We start from the raw sequence: 25576 nt of genomic DNA, 5'->3' as shown, positions 1-25576 counted from the left end.
ACTGTGGCCTTTACATTCCAAGCCCCAGGGTGCAGGAGAGCAGGGGGTTGTCTCAGAATGGAAGCTGGACGGACATCCACTCCTCTTGGCCAAGGGAGACCCGAGTCATGGCCCGTGTCCCTGAGTCACCTTAGGTAGCCCTCTGAGCTCTCGGAAGCTCCTTCCTCTGGGACATGAGAATAGAAGCCACTCTTACTGAACAGACTCTGAATTTGGTGGTGGTGGTGGTGTGGAGGGAGGCGCTGCACTGGTGAGGTGGTTCCCAGGAGCGGTTCTCTGGAATTTTCTCCTAAGGCAGAGGTGGGGTGGAGGCAGAAGGAGAGATCCGCAGAGGCGTCGAGGCCGCAGCCCGCCGCCTGCCCAGGTGGCAGAGGGGCCGCGACTGGCCCGCAGCCAGAGCCTAGCGTTGTCCGGGCGCCCCTCCCCGCCGCTCGAGCCCTCCCACTTCCTCTGAAGCAGCCGCGGCTGTCAGGGAGCCGGGCGCCGCGCGCAGTGCAGGCTCGGGGCGCCGCGCAGAGGAAGCTGTCGCTCTGGCTGGCCGCCCCCCGCCGCCGCTCCGCACCGCGCCTCGCCGCCGCGCCGCGGACCATGGACCTGCCCAGGGGCCTCCTGGTGGCCTGGGCCCTCAGCCTGTGGCCAGGTACGTGCCCCCTTATGCCCCCTCCCCACCCCCCGCCTCCGGGAGCCCCTCCCTGACCCGCCGAGGCCTGGGATACAGCTGCCAGGAGCCGGTCGCGGTGCGCACCCAGGGTCCGACCTCGGCGGCTCTAAGGTACGTGGGTCCCCCAGGAACTAGCTGCAGTCGAGCGACTCCGCCAAGTTCCGCGCTAGAGGGAGGCGCGCGGAGGCGGCCAGAGGCCGGGACTTTGGTGTCTTTGGGAAGAGTTGAAGAGGCTCGAGTTGAAAAGCGCCGAGGGCTGGTGGCCCCGCCGGCGCCCTGCTTACCTCCAAGCGCCCCGCCGAGCTTCCCGCGCCGCCGCGGGGGTCACTCGCGGTCCTGGGAGCGCCGAGGGCGCGCGTCCTGGGCGAGGGAAGGGGTCAGGGCGCGCGGAGAAAGCATCCCTAAGAGTGGAGAGCCTGCTGCGGCGGTCCCGGGGAGGGGGGGTGGTGCTGGGGGAGAGCCGGGAGCCAAGAGCCGCCCAGGGTCCCTCGGGCCGGAACGGAGCGCAGCCTTGGGGCGGTCGGCGCCCAGACTCTGGCGAGCCGTCGCGGGCCTAGCCGAAGGCTGCGGAGAGCAGCTCGGCAGTCCAGGGCTCCCGAAAACATTACCTGACCCTCGAGGTAGGGACGGGCCATCACCCCACAGCCTGCGCTCAGAATTGTGCGCTCATTCAATAATGCGGGGGATTCCGCCATCGCCGAGATGTGCGCCGCCGCCTAATGCACTCCAGGTGTCGCGGCGCGGCGGGGACCCCGGGCCGGCGGGGCGCGCGGCCCGGAGCGAGAGGCCAGCCCTGGGCTATCCTCACTGGGGCACCCGGCCCGGGAGTCCCCACACCCCGAGTCCCGACGCAACCCGCCACTTGGTGGCGGCGGCCAGAGGCGCTGTTCTACGGATCAGGAAAGCTTGCGGGACCCCTCCTTGGCGTGGCCGAGTGCTCTGGCGGGGACCAGCACCTCGGAAACTGGCCGAAGGGCCTAGCCTCCCCTTCTGCGTGGGCTCCGGGTCTGGGCTGGGGCCAGTAGTAGGAGTCAGATGCGGTGGCAAGGGGAGAGGCGCCCTCAAAGAGCACAGGTGGAGATCCCCCAGCCCAAGCAAGCTCACCCAGTCCCGGGGTACTACGGGAAACAAGTGCACCCAGCGTCAGTCTATAGTGGAGCTTCTGGGAGGGCCTGTAGTTGAAGGGGGCTGTGTTGGTGGGGTTCAGTTCAGATTGTAGAGTCACAACTGAAAACAAACATTGATGCTTTAAGTTGGGGAGGAGAGAGCGTTGGGGACAGCGGGGGAAGAGCTGCGACCAGGCCTGCATATACCTAGAAACTGGCTGCCGGAGGAGGTGGTGAAGCCCTCTCTAGGTCATTTAGGTAAGAGAGGGAACTCTAGGAACTGTCTTCAAATCACTAGGAGACCCAGCCATAGAAAAAGGGAATGCACTCCTGTGTGACCCCAGATATGTGGCCCCACCAGAACTTGAGTTGAAGTGGCTGCTTTAGGGGCTAGAGACAGTCCAGACCTCAGGAAGCTAGGGGCAAAAGCTTTGAAATCAAACCTGGCTTCCCGTTCTGGCTCTGCTGCCCACTAGTCATACTGCCTTAGGTGTGTTATGCAATCTCTCCAACAGGTATCTTCCTCTGTGAACGGAGATAGATATTCTGAGACCATAAAGTTGTCGGCATGATTAAGTCAGGCTGGCCCTGTAAGAAAAGTTCTTAACACAGGGCTTGGTGCACAGTAGGGCTGAATCAGTGGTTGATAATGATAAAGCAGGGATGGAGGCGGGTAAGGAAGTGTGGTGAAGGACAGGGACAGGATTTGTGACTCAGAACTCCCTTCATATGGAGAAAACCACTCCTGAGTTATGTCTGGTCAGTCTGAGTTCTTGAAATATGGGATTCATTAAACATATCAATCAGTGTTGGAACAGCATCTGCCTGCAAGGAACTGGGGGTGGGGCCCAAGCATGTATGCAGTCAGGGCCCTGCCTATAGCTGAGAATAAGGTGAGACCAGGGAAAGCTAAATAGAAGCACTGGGGAGTGAATGGCACAGAGAAGCTAAGGGCTGCAGTTCGAACAGAAGTTCAGTTCTGCGTGAATAAGGCTTCCTGCAGGAGGAGATAGCATTTGGACTGGGCCTTAAAGGAGTGTGTAGAGTGTGGATAGACCTTAAAGTGGGACTGTTTGTACATTAGAGTGTTATTTCCTGGAACTACAGTAGTTAAAGAACAAAAAGATGAATATTTGAAAACCACAAAGATGACTCTGGTCAGTAGTGACTCTGAAGATTAGAAGGGTCACAGAGGTCATTGGGTCCATTCCCCCAGCTCCAGAGCAGGACTGATGTTGATCTCTCATCTGTGCATCACATGGATTCATTGTGAGGATTATCAGGAAGCTTGCTTACTGGTGATGGCACAGTTTGGCTGGTCAGGGACTTGTCACAGACCAAGTTGGCGGGGGAGTCCTCATTAAGGCCATTATGAGTTCAGAGACTTGATCTTGCCAGAGCTTCTGCTGCAGGCTGGGAAGGGTGATGAGATGGGCAAAACTATCAAGAAAGCCAGAAAAAAAGTAGACAGGTCCAAAGACTTTTATAGCTGACGTTCAGAGAGAACAGACCCGTTGATCAGAACTTGCCTATTGTAATGCATCTGACGATTAGGAAAAAGAATATATATATGTATAACTGAGTCACTTTGCTGTACAGCAGAAATTAAACACAACATTGTAAATCAACTATACTTCAATAAAATTTTTAAAAATAAAATAAAATAAAAGTGAAATCCTCCCAGTTTGGAAGCAGAAAAAAAACAAAACAAAACTCTGTCTTTACTGAGCACTTGTTACCTGACAGGTGACATAAAGACACATAGGGAGATCAGACAGAGTGTGGGGGTGAAGGCCCTGGGGTTTCACTGCCTGGGATGGGTCTGGCCTCTGCTAATTGGGACTCTGTTTCCTTGGCAAGTTACTAACCAGCTCTGTGCCTCAGTTTTCTCATCTGCAAAATGGGGATGATAACAATAGAACTTAAAGAGTATCCAAAGATTTATGATGTATATAAAGTACTTGGAAAGTTGCAGACACATATTGAGCATTTAGGAGTTTGTCTTTCTTCTCCATCATCATCATCATCATTGCTCATTACTGGCCATTGAGTAAGGGATCTAAGGATGCAGAGATGTAACCTTCATACTCAGATCCATAAGATAAGTCTAGAGGAAGTGCTGGGGTACTGGAGGCTCAGAGGAAACATACATGCCAGGGTCCTAAATAAACCTGAACTTTCCTAATCCCTTTTCCCAAAGGCCTGGCCCAAAGTCTTGGTCATAATGGGAACTCAGGGTTTTTTGTTTTTGTTTTTGCCATTGAGGCTGTCTTGAAGTCAATATGATCCTGGCATGAGTGTTTTGTGTCATTGGAGAGGAGAAGAACCATACCACTCCCTTATGTGTCCTTGTGGGTGGGGATCTTATTCAGCAGAAAAACCTTGTATGGAAAAGGCACAATACTGGGCACCACAGGTGTGCAAAGACTAAAAAGATCCAAGTCCTGCTCTCCAGCCTGGGAAGAGCAGGGAAGGAGATAAAGTTTGTCACTTTGCCTCCCCAGTGCCCACCCTGCTTGTCAGCCAAGCCTCTCAGCCACCGTCAGCCGAGGAGCTTCTGGACCCTTCCACAGGCAGACCCTGGGGGCCCTAACGAGATGAAAGTGGAATATGACCCTCTTTCTTCTCATTCACCATGCCCCTATCTCTACCCTGCAGTGGATCCCCCAGAGATGGGATGTCTATCTCCTCACCATCCTCATTGTTCCCAGCCCACCCACAGGGCCGTGGGTCCTTGAGAAACTCAGACAGCAGCTCACCTTCATTTTGCCCTCTGTGAACCTCTTTGTCTCCCCTCCTGCAGTGGCAGCTTCCTCCAGCAGCAGGGCTTCCCTTCCATCCTCTCCCCTCATTGCTTAGGACAGAACTATGGTCTTAGCTGGCCTAGCTTGGCTCTTGCTGTATAGAAGGGAGTTTGGAGAATTAAAAAGCCCTCTTTTCTCTCCTTAATGCCTGACTTTGGAGATTCTTGTCTCACTATAGGCTTCCAGATCTTACTTACATTGTTCTATTGCAGTTGCAAAGAGAAAGGATCCATCACAATCCTCCCCAGGTAGTGACAGCCTCTGGCTGACTCAGGGAGGGTCAGCTACAAAACAAGCTTTAAACATGCACTGACACATTCCAAAAATGGTGTCTCAGCTGGCCCTCATAGCTTAATGCCCTTATCCCAACACCACCGAACCGTGGGCTACCCTCAGGAATTCATAGCCATTCGAAACTATTTTCCCAAAACAATTATGAGCTCCAAAGTCACCCATATGCCCTCAGTGTGGAGTGCTTGCTCTAGGGAGCTGTGGTCCAGGAAGGAGGGTCCCCATCCCCCAACATGTAAATCCTGAGTGTACCAATTCTTAGTTGAAAGCCCAGAAGGTTACCAGCCAGGGGAGAAGGGGAGGAGACTGGAGTTGGTCATCTCGTAAGCCAAAAATAAATAAGCTTCCCAAAAATTCCATGAAGGGTTTTCATACTCTGTACTTATGACCTTCATGAGATGAATAAAATTCCTCCTGAAGGAAGAAGTCAGTGTGGTCAAACATGCCCCCATCTCCACCCCCACCGCCTCTATCCCAAACTTCTTCCACCTTCGAGCTTACTGAGCTGGAGTAATGATCGTTATGTGTGTGGTCTGGGAGCCCAACTGGATTCAAATCCTTTCTGCTTGGGTGACCCTGGATAAGTCCCTCTGGGCCCCATTTCCTCATCTGTAAAATGGGTAGAATAACGACTTCACAGGCTGATGTGTGCTTTAGATGATCTCTACGTGGTTCATTCATATCAAGTGTTTGGAACAGCATCTGGCACCCAGTAAGCCCTCAGCAAACAATAGCAGTTCATTGATCACCCTTCCCATCGTTCACTTGATTCATACCAGGCACTGCATCAAGCATTTTCTCACATCTCAGCTAAGCCTCACTATGGAAGTCACTACAGCAATCACCAGGTTACATGTGAGCAGTTAAATGGTTCATCCACGGTCATGCTGACTGAGTAAGAGGCGATGTTTGGTGTTTGCCCTTAATCCATGCATAATGTCTCTTCAGGAGGGCACAGAAAGATGAATAAGATGCCCTTGCTGGAAGATACTGTCTTCAGGGAAAATGAGATCTGTACGCAAATGGCCGTCCTTACAGGGGCACTGGTCCAGGAAAAGCAGCTCTCTCCTTCAGACTCAGCTAGACAGCGATTTCCCACTCAAGATGCTGGCTTGGCGAGACGTGGTCCTCACGCCCTGCCTTTTAATACGGGAGCCTCTCTCCCTCGCTTGCCTCCCTGCTCAGGGCTGAGTGGGACTCTACCATCTGCCCCCAAGTCCCAATATTCTGGGCCACTCTGACTGCCTCTCCAACCCTCCTCAGGGTCTAGGCTGGGCATTGCTCTCCTCCCTTCCCCGCCTCTGCTTCCCCTAATCAAAACCTGCTCTGAGCTCCAGGCCTAACGAGTTAATTCATGCCACACAGCACTAATGAGTGATGACAGCTTCATGTGTCCTTCAAAGTGATTTGCATTTTAACTGGGCTGTGCCTTGAGCCAAAGGATCAAGGGGCTAATGATGGAATTTCAGGTACCAGGACCTGAAATAGGTGAGAGCAAAAAGTTGAGGCAAGGGACCTGCCTGGCCTGGTCCAGCCCCTTACCCCACTACTCCATCACCGATCAGATGGGTTCTACCTGGGCCCTTGTGGATGATGGGCGGCCTCATCCTGTAGCATAGAAGAAGCCAGTCTGTGGCCTGGGTGATGCTGCTCTAAAGTGGGCAGAGGTTTTTCCACGTGGCATGTGGGGTGAGTTAGGCAAGTTGCTATGGCAATGTGCTCCAGGATTCCAAACAGGATGACACAGAGAAGGCGCTCCTGCCTCCGTAGCTGGGGCTGACAGCTTTCTTCCCCCAGCAGTATCACCCAGCTGGGCCAGGCTACAGGAATCCTGGCCCTGCAGATATCCAGGACCTGCTTCTTTGCAGACTGGGCCTCAAGAAGGCCATGGAAAAATCATGAAACGAATAAGTGGGTGCAGCTCCCAACAGTCTGCAAAGAGCACTCCCGTGTATTTGTTCTGTCAGTCAGAATAGGCCAGGTGAGGTCAGAGGTCTTGTCGAGGCTGGTGTGTCCATTAGATAGAGGGGGAAACTGAGGCTTTTCAAAGTTAAATGATTTCCTGTGATTCCCCCAAGATCACATAGGAATTCAGGGACAGATCTTCTGGCCAAAGATGAGATTAGAGACCTAGTTTGCTACATTCGTCAGAGGAACTTAAGGAGCAAGCAGTGCTTCGGCCAAAGGAATGAAGTTCTAATGGTAGATATTCTACATCTGTGGCAGGCAGGTAGGACAAGATCATTGAAATCATTCTCTGTAGACCACTGGGGGTGTCTGCAGTCTCCACCATCTGTCCTTTCTGTCTCGCCCATCTCCAGGCCCTCAGACTACTGCTTTCTCCTACTGCCAGGAAGAAGACCACAAAGCGATGTCCGTCTCCTCTCCTTATACTGGAATTGCTCTTTTCCTGGAGCTCATAGCCTCTCATATTTGGTGACTGGTGGCAACCATAAAGTCCCATAAATAGTATGTAGACAGAGCTCTTCTCTGAGTTTATTCCCACCACTTACCACATATGCAGGATCAGCTACATAACCTGTGGGGCCCAGTGTGAAATGAAAATACAGGGCTCCTTGTTTAAAGACTATTAAGAATTTCAAGGTGGCCACGGCAGAGCATTAAACCAAGCGGGGGCCCTTCTGAGTGTGGGGCTGAGCAACTGCTCACAGAGTTCTCCCTGCAGGCTTGTGATTTGGCAAGGAAGGCACCAGGATCCCTCTTGACACATGAAGAAACTGTGTGGCTTGTCCATTTGGCCAGTATGTACTGAGCACCCACTAAACCCCAGGCATCTCCACGTTCTGGAAATTCCAAATCAGATAAGGCCCAGCCTCTGTGAGGGCAGGAAGGCACAGATCACACATAGGCTGCAGGGCCCGTGCAAAGTGCTGGTGTCCGTAGATGCAGGGGTGCCCATAGAGCAGTTCTGAAGGCACACAGCCAGGGCTGTGGAATGACTTTTAAGCCATGGAATTCAGAAGATGCTTCTGCCTCCAGTTACTGCCTCAAGACCCCTTTGAGAGCCTTTGTGGGGGGACCTTCAAGCATTTGATGCTGACCTCTGGACTAGCCCTCTTGATGAAAGCAAGAAGCCAAAGTTTGAAATGCTGGCCTTGCCACAGCCACGGGTATTGGTGCTGCTGTGGTCCTGCTGGGCTGATCCTTCTGAATAAGGGGTCACTTCTTGGGTTTTTTACCTGCCCACTTCAGCCTCCCCTCTTGGTCTGCAGACGATCAGCAAGTCCAGTGGTCCTCATTCATGGGTGAACAAGAGAATGACGGTGTAAAACAAAACTTTTCACCGACCCCACCAGAACACACCATCACTCTCCATGATGGAGCCTGGCATTGGCATTTTTTAAAGCTCCCCAGTAATTCTAATGGGCAGCCAAGGCTGAGACTCACCGGTGTCATCTAAACCCAATCCCCAATCAAGCAGAAGAGAAAACACTGTCCAGGGAAGGGAAATGACTTTCTCAGGGTCACAAACAGTCAGTGGTGAAACCAAGATGTAACCAGTTGTCCTGCTTCCCAGTTTTCCAGCCCACCTCTCCAGCCTGCAGTTTCACAGGATTCATAGCCAGGCTGGGCTGGAGACACAGCGTGGAATCAGAGTTTGCGAGGCTGAGGCACAAGGGGGAATTTGAGATGGGAGTTGGTATTTGGAGGGTTATTCATTTAGTGACCCTGTCTGTGTCCCCCACAAGGCCATAAGCTATTGATCCTGTGTGGCCCCAAGCGGGCCAGAGGAAAGCCAAAGAGGGGCTATGGGGACACCAATTTGGCTGAGGATCCTGGTCAGAACTGCTCACAGACAGATGGACTGGCACGGTAGGAGGTGTCCAGCAGGGGTTAAACAGAGCCCATTAGGGTCATTCCAACCCTGCGATTCTGGGCCCCACTGAAGCTGTTGTGAGTGTTCAGGTGAAGGAAGCACCTGACTCAGGATGGGGACTGTCAAAGAGAAGCCCAGGTGGGGTGGGGAAGGGATGCTCTGTCAGGAAAAAGGGGAGAGGCTTTTGCCTGGGGGAGGCAGAGCAGGAAGCCCCCCGGGACCAGCCTGAGGCCCACACTCAGTCATCCTCCTCCCCCCTGCCCCCATCCACCCAGACCTTCCTCAACAGCAGACAAAGTGAGGCTAAAACACAAACTGAGTGTGTAGTCACTTCCCCTGCTTACAACCCTCAGTGGCTCCCTATTGCCTTAGGTTGAGTCCAGCCTCTTTAATAGAGCTCACCAGACCCTGAATAGCCTGCACTCAGGACTCCCCTCTAGCAGCGCCACGTGCATGGGCACGTCTACACCCCTATGGCAGCTCCATTAAACTGAGCTTCTTAGTTTCTCAAACACACCAGCTCTCTCTGTCCTTCACTCACATTGTTCCCTATATCCCATTCGACCCCCTCCTTTCTCCTGGCTGTCTCCCACTTATTCTTCAGGTCTTCCTCCTGAAAGCCTCACCTGACTCAGTCAGACCTTGGATCAGTTACTTTTGTGATCTCAAGATGCCTATACTTCCTACAGTGTTATACCCCATACACAACACAGTATTATATTAGCCTGAACAGCTTTGCCTACTGGACTGGAGCAGGGACCACATCTCCTGTCAGTCTCTGTATTGCCAGCTCTCCCACAGTGCCAGACGTAGTACTTACTGCTCAAATAATATGTGTTGAATGAATGTAAGAACTAAGTCAACAGAAAGATATTTAAGGGCAAGATAGATGTCTTATGTTTCTTTGCAGATGCACCCCCAAGAGGTCCCAACACAGTGGCCTGTATTAGGTGCTGTGCTAGGCGCTCTGAGGGCTAAAAGTTAAGAGATAAATCCTGTCCTTCAAAGAGTTTATGGTCTAATAGGAGAGAGATCTTTGGATAAATAACTAATACAAGGGAGGAAGTAATAAAAGCTGTAAGAGAGCTACAGATAAAAGACTCTGGAATTTGAGAGGTGAAAAAGAGATGATTTGTAACTGCAAGAAGAGCAGAGAATATATCTGGGGAACAGCCTGATGTTTGGTTGGCAGGATGCTGGAGTATGTGCAGAACTGCAAGAATGGAACATGGGCTGAGGCCACCGAGAGAGGATCGAATGCCAACTAAGGCATTTGGATATAGCAGATGGGAGCCACTGAAGGTTTTTGAGGGAGGGTAGAGCATGTTCTAAGCTATGTTTTGAGAAGCTCCTTGTGTGGGGTGGGGGGATATGGGTGTAGGTTGAATGTGACAGGACAACAGCTAGAAGCAAGTGGATTGCTAAGATGGCTACTGCAGCAACCCAGGCAGGAGGATGCCAGAGCCTGATGTAAAGGTGGTGAGAGGAGAGAGGAAGAGGGAACCTGTGACGGGCAGAATGGAACATCCTTGGTCACCAGGGAAGGAAAAGGAGAGAATATGGGGGCGGGGGGGGGTTAAGGACCAGGAAGTTGAGTGGATCCTGGACACGTCGACTTCGTGGGGCTCTTGGGCAGGTGGAAATGTTGGCTGGGAGCTTGGAAGCGAGTCTGACTTGGAATGTTTTGACTGGGAGCCTCTCACGTATACATGCTTAGTGGCACGCGGGCCTGAGAGAGAGGGAGCACCCGTGGCATGGGCCCTCCTGTCCCTGTATCCCCTTTCCAGGCCCAGAAGCAGTGATTCATGCCCCAAACTTAAAGACAACCCAGATTCTGATTTTAAAAGCCTTTCAGAGCAGAAGAAGCCAACGAGAAGGCCAGGCCAGACCACAAGCCAAACATCAGCTGTGGAATGTGCTTGCTGCTGACAGTGAGGCCAGCCAGGGGCAGACATGCTGGCAGGCTCGGCAAGAGGCCCCTCCGGTTGTCCGGAATATGTCAAAATGGTCACCGAGATGGTCCCTGCTCTCTCCTCTCTCTTCCGTGTGCATCTCTGCATTTGAGCACATCTTAAAACTAGCCCCTCCCCCCACCCCCGGTCTGTAAGTTGCACTGGTCCCCATGATCCTTGGTGTGAAAGCTCTGGTCTGCCATCTGTCTTCCCACCTCTGCTCAGCCCGGAGGACTAGGACCAGGAGACAGGCAGGGGTCTGGGGGCTGCTCTGGGGGTGCCCAGAAAGGCTCCCGTGGCTTGTGGCAACGGCCAACCAACTGGTCTCCCTGCATCCGCCCTGTCCCTTGAGCTCCTGCACCCAGTAGCCAGCGGGATGCTGCTTGAATGTGGATGGGATCATGTCCTATCCCTCTGCCACGAACCCTCCGGGACTCCCCTTCTTCTCTGGGTGAGAGGCTTGTGTGATCTGACTCCCCTGCCTTTTCGACCTCATCCTCTACTCCTCCCCCACTTGCGGCTTCTGCTCCACCCACACAGTTTCCGGAATGTTCTTCAAACATACCTGGCGCCTTGGGCTTCGCACTTGCTATTCCTTCTGCCTGGGATGCTCTTCACCAAAGAGCCTCTCTCGCTTCCTTCAGGTCTTCACTCCAACACCCGCCTCTCATGGAGGCCTTTCCTGCACCCCTAACTAAAATGTCAGCCTCCCCTGCATGCACTCCCTTATATAAACCCCCGTGCCTGCTTTAGTCCCGCTGGGGTATTTCTCACTAGCGAGCATTATTACCAATTTTCTTTATTCACCTTGTTTATTGTCTGTCTCCTCCAACGGAGTGTCATCATGAGAGCAAGAATTTCTATATGTTGTTTTACGTGTATATCCCAGGGTCCGGAGCAGTGCCCAGCCAGAGGAGGCAAGTAATAAGTAGTTGTGGAATGAATGAATGAATCAATGAAAACCTCCCCCCAGCCTGCAGCAGCCTGAAATCCCATTAGTTAATCCCCTTTGAGATAAGTATCACCCTCTCCCCAGTCACCTTTCTTAGCACACCAGTCCCCTAGGCGTTCAGTCCTGACACTTCGCAGGCCATTGGTTAGTAAAGCCTTTCTTCCCAGACAAGAAGAGTGCGGTGGTAGTTGCTGGTGGGCTGCTGAGGCGGAGGAGGGGATCTTGAAGGGAGAAGGGCCTTGAAAGGGGCAAAGGGTTCAGAGCAGGCAGCCCAGGCCGGCCCAGCTGGCCCCATGCTGTTCAGTGTTATTTACTGTGACTCAGAGAGGACACAAGGAGACATGGGACAGTCCTTGTTTTTACACAGTGAAAACCTAGGTATGTAATGGACTTCCCAGGGAACAGCGGGGTGGAGCAGAAGTTTAAAATGCCTCGTTTCCCACAGAAGGGTAGTGATTCAGACATCCTCCATGGACCGCAGAATGTGGATGTGTCCTCCGGTACCCCAGAAGGAGCTGGGAGTGCCCAGAGAAGATGGCAGGGGCTGAACAGTAGACCCCAATAGTGGACCAGGTTATGGTCCAATCCCTGGGAACCACCAGACCAGATTCTGCCCTGGTGACTGGAGAGATGACAATAAACCCATTGTACAGGTGGGGAGACTGAATCTGAGCCCAGCGAGGTTCATATTTGGGGCATGTAACCACTGACTTGGGGTTTGAATGCCGGCCCTGGCACTTATTAAGTGTGTGACCTTGGGCAGGTCACATCCTCTCTTTAGAATGTATAATGGAAATTATAAAGCCTACCTTGTAGGATTAGTATGAATAAATAGAAATAATACTGATTACCAAACAACATGTCTGGCAGGGATGAGGTGCTCAATAAATGTGTACTACTTGCTAACAGTCATCGGGGGCTTCCATGAATCAGGCTTTGTTCTTTTTTTTTTTTTTTTTAATGTATTTATTTATTTATTTATTTTTGGCTGCGTTGGGTCTTCGTTGCTGTGTGCGGGCTTTCTCTAGTTGCAGTGAGTGGGCTTCTCATTGCAGTGGCTTCTCTTTGTTGCGGAGCACAGGCTCTAGGTGCGCGGGCTTCAGTAGTTGTGGCACGTGGGCTCAGTAATTGTGGCTCACGGGCTCTAGAGCACAGGCGCAGTAGTTGTGGCACACGGACTTAGTTGCTCCGCGGCGTGTGGGATCTTCCTGGACCAGGGCTGGAAACCGTGTCCCCTGCATTGGCAGGCGGATTCTTAACCACTGCACCACCAGGGAAGCCCCAGACTTTGTTCTGAGCACTCGTCTTCTCAATAATCCTGAAAGAGGGGTGCTGTTATCTCCCCCATTTTAGAGATGAGGAAACTGATGCATGTTGTTAAGTAACTTACCCAAGATCACCAGGGTCATCAAGTCACAGCCTAGGATGGGAACCCAAGGGGTCTGACTCCAGAAACTGCAATTCCCAGAGGTCATGTGACTTGACCGAGGTCTTGCAGCTGCCGATAAAAATGAGATCCAGACTCCAAATCCAGGTTTGATCATCTCCAAAGCCCACCTTCTTTCCTGCTTTTCCTGTACTGCTCACACGGCTCTGGCCATATCTGTGTAACATCTGGAGTACTTTCACTTAATAATTTTCATTCAACTGACTTTAAATCAACTCAGTCTTTTCACTTACCTTCATCGTAAGCAATAATTGCTGTGAAACCTAAGTTTTGATTTGCTTGTAATTTTTTAATATCCATTAAACATGAGTTGTCAAGTTTTAATGTTCACCCTTGTCCCACGTAAACTCTTCTCACCCACTATGCCCTAGGAGACACTAGGTCACCCTGTGCAGCCCTCAGCAAGGACAGATGCCCCCTAGTCCCTACTCATCCAGAACTGAAGTGCGACGGGGCTCAGGTTTGACTGGGGGACGTTTTGACGAGACAGACCTAGACTCCATTCATCTGTGGCATGATTTCTCAGCTGCCCTGGCTCTGTCTCCTTGGCGGTTTAGTCAAGGCCCCCTCCAGGGCTAGTATCCCCTTGGCACACACCAGGAAGAGTCCAGAGAAGTTGGAAGGTGTGGCCATTTTCTCTCGTGCTCAGCCCACCCCAGGGTGAGGCCCAGGAGGGCACTTTCCCGCCACCTGGTAGCCAGGTCCCTTAGTGTTTCTGCAGTGCTGTTTGGCTTGGCAGTGGCCCCACTGGACTGGTGCCCACTGCTGATGGAGACGGGCCAGGGAAGAGGGGTCTGCCCAGGGTGCCCCACTCATGAGGGCAGAGGGAGCTTTTGTGTGGAAGCAGAGGCCAAAAGCCCCAGATCAAAGCTTTGCTGAGCATTGCGCTGGCCTGGAGTTGGGAGGGGGGCAGGGAGGGGTGTGGTAGGGGGAGAGCAAGGAACCACTGGGGAGGGCAGTCCAAATAAGTCTGTTGTCTCCATGAAAGAAGAGGAAACCCCCAATCCTCTCAGTAACAAATGTCCTTAGAGGATTTAGGTTAAAGTGGAAAGGAGGTTGCTGCTTTCTCTGGGCCCTAGCAGCTCCAGAAAGGCCTCCTCTTCCAAGAAGCCCTCCTGGATCACTGCCAAAGTGATGATCATATTTCGGTGAGCTTCTCTATCACATCAGCTGCACTTCATCAGCTATCATCTTATCAGCTCTACCCTCACTCTCCACAAGGCTGCCTGTCCCTTGGGCAGTGGGCACTGTTCACTACCTTCCCTCTTACCTTCTCCTCCCCTGTATAGCATCCCACCATCCTGCCCTACCTCCAACTCTTAGGGTCTTGACACTGCCTCAGGCTGTTCACGCCAGCCCGTGCCCCTCTTCTTTAAACCTTGACTCCACTCAGCCTGCTGGGCAGTAAAACAGCTGCAGACTAATTCACACAGAGGAGTTCATGGCTAACTGAATATTAGACCTGCCCTGCCTCTTATTGATTTTATAGGAAAGGCTGTTTGAAATCAGCCATGGCTTAGCCCAGATGGACCAGTCTGGGCCAACCCTGAATGTAGCAGAAGTGGAAACCAAAGCCTGGGACTGGATTACATCTCTCACTAACTGGACCCTCCAAGCCTGGGGTAATAAAAAACCCTGGACTGTGGATGAGGACCTCTGGGTCAAGTTCAGGCTCCAATTCTAGACTTAAGTGAGCCATGTGCCCTCTTGAGACGTCCATTCAATCCCTTCTAAAATAAACATTTGGCCTTCATGTTTCTAAAAGCTCTTCAGTGGCTGTGCTTCCATGCTTCTGTGAACATTTCCTGAGCCAGAACCTTGACTCTGGGTATAAAGCCACGTGTAACACAAGAAAGAAGTTGGCAACAGGAATTCTATTTTATTTTATTTTAAATTTATTTTATTGAAGTATAGTTGATTTGCAATGTTGTGTTAATTTCTGCTGTACAGCAAAGTGATTCAGTTACACATATGTATACATTCTTTTTCATATTCTTTTCTATTATGGTTTGTCACAGGATATTGAATATAATTCTCTGTGCTATACAGTAGGACCTTGTTGTTTATCCATTCTATATATCATAGTTTGCATCTGCTAATCCTAAACTCCCAATCCATCACTCCCCCAACCCCCCTCCCCCTTGACAACCACAAGTCTATTCTCTATGTCTGTGAGTCTGTTTCTGTTTCATAGATAAGTTCATTTGTGTCATATTTTAGATTCCATATATAAGTGATATCAGATATTTGTCTTTCTCTTTCTGACTTATTTCACTTAGCATGATCATCTCTAGGACCATCCATGTTGCTGCAAACGGCATTATTTCATTCTTTTTATGGCTGAGCAGTATTCCATTGTATATATGTACCATATCTTCTTTATCTATTCATCTGTCGATGGACATTTAGGTTGTTTCCATGTCTTGGTTTTTGTGAATAGTGCTCCTGTGAACATAGGGGTGCATGTATCTTTTTGAATTATAGTTTTGTCTGGATATATGCCCAGGAATGGGATTGCTGGGTCATATGGCAACTCTATTTTTAGTTTTTTGAGGAACCTCCACACTGTTTTCCATAGTGACTGCACCAGTTTACACAGGAATTCTATTCTAAAACAACTTCATCTAGAGCATGGGTGGACCCAGTGCATGGTTGGCCCTTCATCATCCACAGGTTCATGAGGATTCCTGGGCTTCCGAGGCCTCTTGAGAGGCCTCAGCATCAAGTGTCTGCCTGGGAGGGAACTTGGAACCTGAACATCCCATATAAGTAGCTCTCCTTGGCTTGCATCCCTCCAGTGACAAGTGGCTCACCACCTCACAAGGCAGGCCTTTGTTTTCTAGCAAAGGCAGAGGGAATCATGAGCCCGTAACTCTCCTAAGGACCTAAAAGTGGGAGTGATCATTTGGGATAGTTTTGAAAGCATGAGTAACTGACATATACCAAAAACCAAAGGGTTCTGCATAACCCTCAGAGAACCAAAGCACTTCCACTCCCCAGCCTCCTCCGTCCCCACCAAGCCTAGCCAATAGCATCCAGCTGAGCTTGTGTTCTGGTGGATCTATGTTGAGCTCTGTGCAGACGGAGAACTTTTCAAATGGGTAGGGTGTATCCACTGTAGGGCGGGCCCTGCAGGCTTGGAAGGGATGGGCCCTCACAATTCCTTTTTTTAGTTTGCATTCAAAGACCAGGGACAGACAGGCCCAGCAGTTCTCCCGGTCCTCACTGCCCTACTTCCTCTCCTTCAAGGGAAAGCCTTGCCACAAATTGCATATCCTGAGCTTTGTCTTGTTCTTACTTTGTCCAAACACCCCCTGGGCTGGGGCTAACCCCAGATGCCCAGGGCTCTTAATCCACACACTCATGACAAGCAGGAGACAATCTTAGGAGTTGGAAAACCAAAACCAAACTGTCTGAGCTCTTTGAGCTGGTTAGTATGTCAGGAAAGGGAGGGACTCACTGTCTAATTCGTCTCCCCTAGAAATGGCCAATGGCCAGGAACAGAGTGGGCAGGGCCGCCACGTACAGCTGTGCAGGCTGCGCACTGCATAACTCAGTCAACTACAATGTAAACAGCCCCCTCTGCAGTTGTGTAGTGAAGTGCAGTGACCTGGGAGTGGGGGGTACAGAAATTGGTAACCGAGTACATAAATGGGCTTCATTAAATCCAACACAGGGACTTAGAGATACAGCATCTAGTCCAGTGTGTGCTTTTTACAGATAAAGAAACTGAAGGCCAGAAAGAAGAAGAAATTGGTCCGAAGTCGTAAAACAAGTTAGAAGCTGTGCTGGGATTAAAACTAGGGCTTCTGAAGCCAAATTCAGTGCTCTGAGTTCCCTCCCTCCCTGAGGCTCTGAGTATCACATTCCCTGTCTACTCCTTGTTAGCAGGTTAGTGTGTGAGGTTAGTGAGGTTCTTGGAGGCCTGAATATTCCTATTCTTTCTCTCTCTTTTTGGTCTCATATTGTCTTACATGTCAGTAGGTGCATATTGAGCCTCTTTTGTGTGCTAGGCATTGTTCTAGATCCTGAGGATAAAGATACAGTCCCTTCCAGTGGAGTGCTGGTAAATGTTTAACAACCAATTCTGGCTCTTGGAATGGGGTGGAGAGAGTCCTTCTTTGTAGCCATTTGCCAGTTACTGTGGTGTAAATCCTCCCACCATGGTCAGCTTTAAGTGACCAACAGGCATCACTGAACAGGAAGATTGCACACAATTGTCTCTTGTGAGCAGGGACCAGCACACCACTCGTTCCTTCCCTTGCAGAACTTAAACTCTAGTGGGAGAATAAGCAAATAGCTCTTGTAGCCATCTGTTATTATGTTTAACTGTAAAAGAAACAAAGAAGATGCTTTGAGGGAGAGGAACGGACTCTCCATAGCATGGTCAGGGAAGATTTCTCCCAGGCTGTGACATTAAAACTGGAGGTTGAGAAGGAGCTGCCTGAGCAAAGATCTGGGGGAGACTGTTCCACACAAAGGCAAAGACCTTGAGGTGGAAAGAGCTTGGTTTGAGGAGCAAAGAGGAAGGCAGTGTGGCTGGAAGCAGGAAGTGGTGAAGTTCATGGCACAGGAGCGGACTGATCCTGCAGGGCCTGATGGGCCCTGAGGAAGGGTCTGGAATCTACCCTACATGCAATGCGAGGAACGTGGAGGGTTTGAAGCAGGAAAGTTCCAGGATCTGATTGGCATTTTTAAAAGATCACTATGGCTGCTGTGAAGAGCATAGCTTGCAGCTGAGCAAAATTAGAATTGAGGGACCAGTTAGAAGCCTCTTGCCAAAGTCCAGGCAGAAAAGGATGAGAATGACTTGGGCTGGGTGATGTCAGAGGAAAGAGAGAAGAGTGGACGCACTTGAGAGGGATGGAGAGGGTAGAACCTGCACGGTTTGCTGATGGGAAGTGACAGAAAATCCTGAGGAAGGACCTCCAAGCTTCTGACTTGAGCAATCAGGGTGGTACTGCCAAGTGCATCGATGGGGAGACTTTGGGGAAAAACCAGTGTGGAAGGGAAAATCTAGGGCACCTCTTTGGTCATGTGAAGTGATGGATGCTATAAGACATCCAAGTAAAAATGTTCTATGGGCAGCTGGACATTGATTGTGGGACTCAGAAGGCAGGACTGGGCTGGGGTATGACTGGGGGTTCTTGGGAGCCTGGGCCACTTTGAGGTGAGTGGAGGAAGGCAGCAGCCCAAGGCCCCAAATACTCAGCCAGGTCCTAAAGTGGATATTTGGGGTCACATCTCTTGACTCCAGTTTTTCCACGCAGCTTGGGGTGTGTGTGTGTGTGTGTGTGAGTGTGTGTGTGTGTGTGTTTTTGTTAAACAAGACTTCATTGCACTTTAAATGAACTTACAACACAGATTCATAATATCACTGTTGGTGTGTTTTAAAATCCGTCACGGTAGCTCCTGAAAGCTTAAAGAAAGAGCTCCATTTTGATCGATGTCTCTACCTAGAGAGGAAGAAAAATGATGTAAGGCAGAAAATACACTGGCTTTCATCACCAAGACATCCGTCTTGTTCCTGACGGAGGTGATCCACGTGTTCTCTGAAGGCCTGGGATGGCTGTCCAAGGCTGGGAGTGAAAATAATGTTAATTACAATAAATTTCAGCCTGGTGTTTCTGTTTTCAATTTTTAGGCCTGTTTTCCATGAGCCTGACATCTGCTTAACCAGCACATTGGCAAACTCCTGACTTCTTTAAAAAAAAAATAAAAAGGGCACATTTTTGCTCTCACCAGCACTTGCTCTGTCTTTCCATCTCCCCCCTCTGGATGCTTACACAGTGTCTGTATTTCAGCCCGCATCCACCTGCCCCTGCAAGTGTTTGGTCTCCACCACAGATCTTAGAGATGGGGCCCTCTCCACTGCAGGAGGCTCCCCAGCCTGTGTCTGATTGTTTCTGATTTAGAGAATTCTTTCTTCTGTAGGGCTGCACACGCTTTGGAGAGTTGAAGAGATGTCATGATAAGTCGCACATTAGCAAGCATGTGTTTATCTAGCACAAAATAGGACACCACAACCGGTTTTTGATGAGACGAGGATACTGAAGTAGGGGAGAGAGGTTGGCAGGCCAGGGAAGAGGGACCTGGAGGCTGTCAGCACCCAGCATGTATCATGAGGGCACCGTGGAGCCTGGCTGGAGTGCAGAGGGTGAATTGACAGAGGGCCGAGGGTAAAGGGAGGGCTGCCCTGTGTCCCATCTGCTCATGTTCTACTCAGATGAACACTGAGTTAATTTGATAAGCTTGTCCATGGTCATTCATTCACTTGTTCATTCATGAGTTTGTTCTGTCCACTTTGTTGAGAGCCTGTTGTATTCCAGACACTGTGCAGGGAGCAGAGGTGAGGAGGGACAGAACCCCCTCAGCTTGGTTAAAGTAGCCTCCCTTTTGGCACCAAAGGTAAGGTTAGCATAGGATCTTCAATGCTTCAACTCAAATGAAAGCTTCTCAGAGAGGGCTATCACTGGTCCAGCTGGAAGGGTGTCATTTTCAGGTGTGAGTAGGGGGTCTTATCCGACCCCACCAAGGAGAGCTCTCAGCTGCCCTGCCTGCCCTCTCACAGACACAGCCAGCCTCGATGAGGGTGCTCAAAAGCACTAAAAGATGTGTAGCCTGGGAAGCAGGCAGGATGAGACGTCGGCACCAGCACCTGGGCCCCAGGCAAGTCAGTCTTGGACCTTTAGTTTCCTCACCTGTTCAATGGGGAAAAAAATCCCAAATCACTTGTTAGAATTAAATGAAATACTCCTCTAAGGCACCTGGCCCGTCCTGGCACTTGGTAGGTGCTCTGAGAGTGGCAGCTGAATCCTGCTGGGAGATTCAGGGAAGGAGTAGAACAAGAGCCCTGCCCAGGGACTGGGGAGGGCTGGATCCCCACTCTACATGTGCCCCACCGGCTAGAAGACTGGGTTCCGGCAGGTAACCTTCCTTAGCCTCCGTTTCCCATTGGTGAAAGAGGCCCCAAGCCCACCCTTTGTGTGTGTTGACTTCATATTTGTCCATTGCTTCCCCTAGTGTTTGTAACTCTAGGCCCCAAGGGGATGCAGGTGCAGTCCATGGTGTGGTTCCGTCCCCTGGACTCTCCACCCCAGGTGAGGAGGGTTGGCTCAGGAGGCAGGACAGTCAGGGAAGGGCACAGGGTGGGTAGATGGAAGGGGTGAGTGGGACATGCCCTGGGCCCCCTGACAGGCAGGTGCAGGATGGGGCTGACAATATGAGGAGGCATTCGGGGGGGAGGGAACTGAGAGCAAAACCTTGGAGGGGAGAGGGGCAGCCAGCACTCCTGCTGTGTAGACTGCTTGTTAAGAGGCTGCCTGCTGGGACCTGATGAGCTGGTGAATATGCGAGCTCTTTCCCAGTTGACATCTCTGTGCACGCGTGAGGGCCCTCCAGACTCGGCTCTAGTGGAACCCAGAACTCTCCAGCCACGGTGGTCCCCCCGCCCCCTCATCGCACACATGTGGAAGCTTTCTGATTCTTACGTGTTCTTTTTCACACATTTAACATTCAGGGGACATCAAAGTACATATTGATTTGGGTTCTTCTTCCCTGGAAGGTGGACATGTGGCCACAGACACCCACGGCACAGCCGCTGGCAAGCTCAGAGCCGCTCGTGGCCAGAAGCAGCAGTGGGTGTGGACCAGGGATGCTCTGGCTCCCAGATGAGATCACTTCCCTGAGATTCCCCTAAGGAACAAGTGCTGTGCTCATTCCGTGGGGAGGAACGACGCCTTTCCACGGAAGTGACTCTCCAATTCCCTCTGCCTTCCCTCTCTGTCCAGTCTAGGGATAGAGCTGGCCCTTCAGACTGAAGGCACCTCCCTCCCCTAAACCCGCCCCTCTCTCTGGACTCCAATGGGGAGAAATCATTGCCGCCTGTCATTACCCCTCCCCACCCTGTCCTCTCTGGCTAATCCCTTGGCCACATGTGCACATGCATGCACACACAGCACACACACGCACACACCAGTTGCTCCCAGTGAGCCGTGTTCTGACCTGCATGAAGCTAGGGGAGCCAAGGATAGGAGACTCCATCCAGAGATAAGGCTCTCTCCTGCTTCTTCAACAGAGGGAAGGAGAAGGAAGAACGGTGGTTGGCTGGTGATATTAGTGGTTGGAGGAGTATGAAGCAGGGTAGACTCCATAGCGTTTCCTTCTGAGGAAAAAGGCAGTGTGATAATGACCAGTTAGCAGAGAGACATGAAGCCACATCCAGAAGGCAGTCATTGTGTAAAAAAGATGCTGATTAAGTTGATTAGAGAAGCTAGGAAACAGGATGGTCTTTGCCAAGAGTAGGGAGGACGCATTTGTCTCTCTCCTGGGGAGACCCAAGTGTGGGCAGGTTTGCTCTAAAGCACCAGGGGGGCAGCAGGGCCTGGTGGTAAGAACTGGCTTGATATCACCAGACCAGCCCCCACCCGATCATGGCCCCCAGTTCTAGCAGCAGGGCAGTGGCAGCTCAGGGCTAAGCCACTGGGGGGCAGCCGGGAGGGTGTTACAGCTCACTTTCATAAGTGGCTTGAAGCTGAGGGGCACTTGTGTTGGACCCAAGTGCTAGAGAGGAGGGAGGGAATGGCCCCGGTCCTGGCAGCCAACCTGATAGAGACCTGCAGGGGCAATGGCCATCTGCTTGCCCCCTTGGGGTGCCCCAGTGTTCATCTGCCTACTCCTCCCCTCCAAAGGGAGATGAATTTGGAAATGAATCCGGAGGAGAAGGGTCACAGACTCAGAACATCCTGACTGTAAAGGTTTTTAGACCACCTGGTCTAGCTTCCTCATTTTCTGTATTGGAGACTAAGGCCTGGGGAGAAGTAACTTGTTCAAGGTTCAGCCAGTCAGTGACCGAACCCAGGGGAGGACCCAGGTCTCCTGGTGCCCAACCTAGTTCTACTCATCACAGCAGCCCTAGCTCTCGGGAGGTGGACATTGTATGCCCATGTCCCTTTTTCTGAGTCCTAGAATCAGCTGTCCTAAAGTCAGGAGTCCATCCTCTGGCCTTTGACCTTGGCAGTGGTCCTCCAGCCATGTCTCCCTCCTAAGGGATCATGGCTTCCATGCCTAGAAGATCCCAGGGAGAGAGAAGCTTTGGCCACTCCAAGGCCATATAGCCATGTACTCAAGGATTCAGTGCATACCACCGGCATCCTCAATTTTTGAAATAAGACGAGTCTGGAAGGGAACTGTGGTGCCCCCTGCCTGCTTGCTCCAAATTTCTTCGCTGAGGTTTTAGCAGCACAGTCCAGCTCCAGGACGAGGCTGGGCTTTCTTGGAAAGGTGATCACATTGCCTGGACCCCCACCAGGGCCTTCGTCCCTTTGACATCTGAGTGTGCCCAGAAGCCACAGCCAGGGAAGTAGGGCGCTGAGGCCAGGTCTCCACGGTTCAGGCAAGGGGGGAGGGAGCTGGGGCCTGGATAACGCAGAGCATTAGATGACAGTTTTCTTCAACTCTCTTTTGGCTTGGGAATGCAAAATATGATCATTTGTGCCTGGAGAATTCCCCTTCCTAAGTGTGTTTGGCTTCAGCTGACATTAAGAGGAGCTTGCATTCCTCCATACCGCCTGGCTTTCAATTCTAAATTGTTTGTGGAGACTCAAGACAGATGCTCGCATGCCGACAACTGGAAGCTGGCTGTGTGTTTGCTCTAGAGAACCTCTCTGACATGTGCCAGGGCTGGGCCTTAGTAGCAGAGAGCTCAACCCTCTCATTTGACAGATGGGGACCCTGAGGCCCAGAAAGGCATAGCGACTCTCCACGGACACTCGGCCAATTTAGTGACAAAGCTGAGATTAGAACGCAGGTCACCCTGCCCTGGTCCAGCCTTCTCTGGGCTTCACTTTGGGCTCTGGTGACATGCAAACATGTCTGTTGGTTCACACATGTGGCTGCAGACTCTGAAGACCACAAGTCATGGCCCTACTACCCAGCATGGAACCTGGAGCATCGTAGCCCCAAATAGACATTCGTGGAATTGAAGGACTGTAGAGCAGGGGTATACAGAGGCAGTGGTGGTAAATAAAGATGGGCATGGTGACCTTGGACAAATTCCCACCCCTCTCCCAGCCTGAGTTCTCTCACTAACAAGGGTCTTAAACCCAATCAAGTGGTTCTCAAACTATGTTCCAGGACACCCTGGGGTTCCAAAGAAATGTCTTAGGATTGTCACTGCAGGTGGGGAGTTTCCTTGTCCCCCATCCTTAACCCCAACCTCAGCTTCCTGTGTCTGCTTTTCATTGTATAGATTTTGTTTCCAAAAGGTGGGATTCACTGCAGAAAAACAAAGTTTTGAGACCACTAGGTTATTGGATCTATAAGATCCCTGTTTGCTCTTGAAAATAAAATCCTAATAAGTTACCCTTCCCTGATAACATATTTGCTGCACACCATTTTTGACCCTGTGTTAAATTGTCCAGGGTTCACGTCCCCTGGCCATTGGGCAGAGGGAAAATGAGGTACGGGAGGGCCCTTGAGCCCAGCATGGATGCTAGGGGTCTGTCTGTATGTCTGTTGTTCCTGTGTCTGCCATTCCTATGTCCCGATGAGGCAGGACAGCCCAGCTCTAAGGCTCTTGGTGCATGGCTCAGGGAGGAGAGGTCATGACCTGTCTGCTAGGCCACTCTGCTACCTGACAGGCTAGGTCCAGGCCTCCCCGTGAGCTCTTGAGAAGGGAATGACTGGGTTACCACCCCAGAAACCATGAATCCCCATTGTGTAATTATTCCTCCCCTTCCCTGATTGTCCATCATTTAAGACAGGGGTCCCCAACCCCCGGGCCGAGGACCGGTACTGGTCCTTAGCCTGTTAGGAAGCAGACCACACAGCAGGAGGTGAGCAGCAGGCGAGTGAGCAAAGCTTCATCAGCCGCTCCCCATCGCTTGCATTACCGCCTGAGCCATCCACCCCCTCCCCGCCGTCCGTGGAAAAATTGTCTTCCATGAAACCGGTCCCTGGTGCCAAAAAGTTTGGGGACCGCTGGTTTAAGAGCCAGACTGAGTCAGTTACCAATTGCTACAATAATGCCATGTAACAAATAATCCCCCCAACTCTGAGTGACAGACAATAATTATTTAGTTCATGTGGCTGGGTCAGCTGGATGTCAACTGACCTCAGCTAAGCTCAGCTGAGAGCCCTGCTGGCCTCATAGGGCTTGCTTATGTATGTGGGGGATGGCTGACCCCAGCCGGGCTTGGCTAGGGCAGTTCAGCTCCAAATATCTCTCATCTTTTTTCTGGGATCAGTGGGCCAGACTGAGCAAATACTTCTCACATTGAAGGCCGAAGTGCAAGTGGGCAAGCAGAAACAGACAAGGCATCCTAAGACCTTGGCTGGAAACTGACACACTTTAATTTCTGCCTCATACGGCCCAGCCCAGCGTTAAGTGGGGATGCTTCACAGGCGTTTATTGTTGTTAGTCAGAGCTGAATCTTCTACTTTAGTTCAACACATTTTACTGAGCATCTCTGTGTCCCAAACCCTGCAGTGGGACTGAAGAGATAAGTGAAACCCAGTCCTTGTCCTTTGCTTGGAGTCTAGGGATGGGGAGAAGATGTATGGAATTCACTCTGCTCAGTGTAGAGGTTTAACCCCAACCCTTAACAAGTATTCACTAAACTTCACAAGTATTCATTCCTCCGTGAGTGGGGGTATAAGCAGAAAGAAGCTCACAATCCAGTGTGATTCCCCTGATGCCCCAGCAGCTCTCAAGGGCAGGGCCCAGAGCCCCACCCTCCAGAGGCTTCCTGGGGGAGGGCATAGTTACTAGGTCTCCTGTGAGGGCTGCAGGCCCCCAAGGGCAGGATCCCTGGAGTCGGAGGCCTCCCTGACCTGGAGCCACCTCCTCTCCAGTGGAGGCCTTCCTCCCTCAACTGGCAGAAGCTTCTCTGATGAGGGGACCGCATTCTCCCCACACCCCACCCCTTCTCTCATATTTCACTAGCGCCTCACTAGAGCCTAGACGGAGGTGTGGGGGCCTCGGACCTCACCAGCAATGCCCCCAAACCTGACATTGCCTTCTTAGATGCCTGTCTTTGAAACAATAGCTTCGGGTAAGAAGGGAAAGACAGCTGGGGCTGGCAGCAGATCAAGAACCACCCAGCTTTCCTTATTTGCCACAGCAGAAGGGGCAGCAATGCAGAGGATGCAAACCAGCCACCCCATCTCAGGTTGGAATGTGTGATTTTGTTTTCCATAGCAGAAGGAGGCCCACATTACCATTTCTTTTTGCTTAGGGTCTTTTCTTTTGTCAGGGTCTTTTCTCCTGTCCCCTGCCCCTCCCTATCTGTGATTTGCCTTTAGACATGAAGATTCTTGAGGGGCAAGTAAAACTGGGAAGAGGGAGCTAACGCGAGAGAGTTCTGGTACTATTTCAGCCTCCCTGGCCCCCATCCCAGCTCCCACCATCCGAGGAAAATGAAAGCTCTTGCCTACACAACGTACGTCCGCAACCCAAAGCAGGACCCAGAGAATGAGCAGAGGCCTGGCGGATGGAAGGCGGCTGAAAGATGGTCACTCTCAGGT

At 51.4% G+C, this 25576-nt stretch overlaps 1 protein-coding gene across 2 annotated transcripts in view; it reads left to right on the top strand.

Annotated features, from left to right (window-relative positions):
- The first annotated feature begins 243 nt into the window (after positions 1-243).
- The window catches only part of ITGA11 (integrin subunit alpha 11), a 127685-nt gene continuing 102352 nt past the window's right edge, over positions 244-25576 (top strand). The window contains exon 1 of one of the 2 annotated variants that reach the window (XM_068554478.1): positions 244-640. In XM_068554478.1, coding sequence (XP_068410579.1) covers positions 589-640 — 52 coding nt within the window. In that variant the 5' untranslated portion in view covers positions 244-588. The remainder of the gene's footprint in view (positions 641-25576) is intronic. The other variant, XM_068554486.1, reaches the window with a different exon arrangement.

The sequence above is a fragment of the Eschrichtius robustus genome, chromosome 1 (genome assembly GCF_028021215.1).
Source record: "Eschrichtius robustus isolate mEscRob2 chromosome 1, mEscRob2.pri, whole genome shotgun sequence".
Classification (NCBI taxonomy): Eukaryota; Metazoa; Chordata; class Mammalia; order Artiodactyla; family Eschrichtiidae; genus Eschrichtius; species Eschrichtius robustus.
The sequence above is the reverse complement of the archived record's forward strand: the minus strand, read 5'-3'. Positions and strand labels throughout refer to the sequence as shown.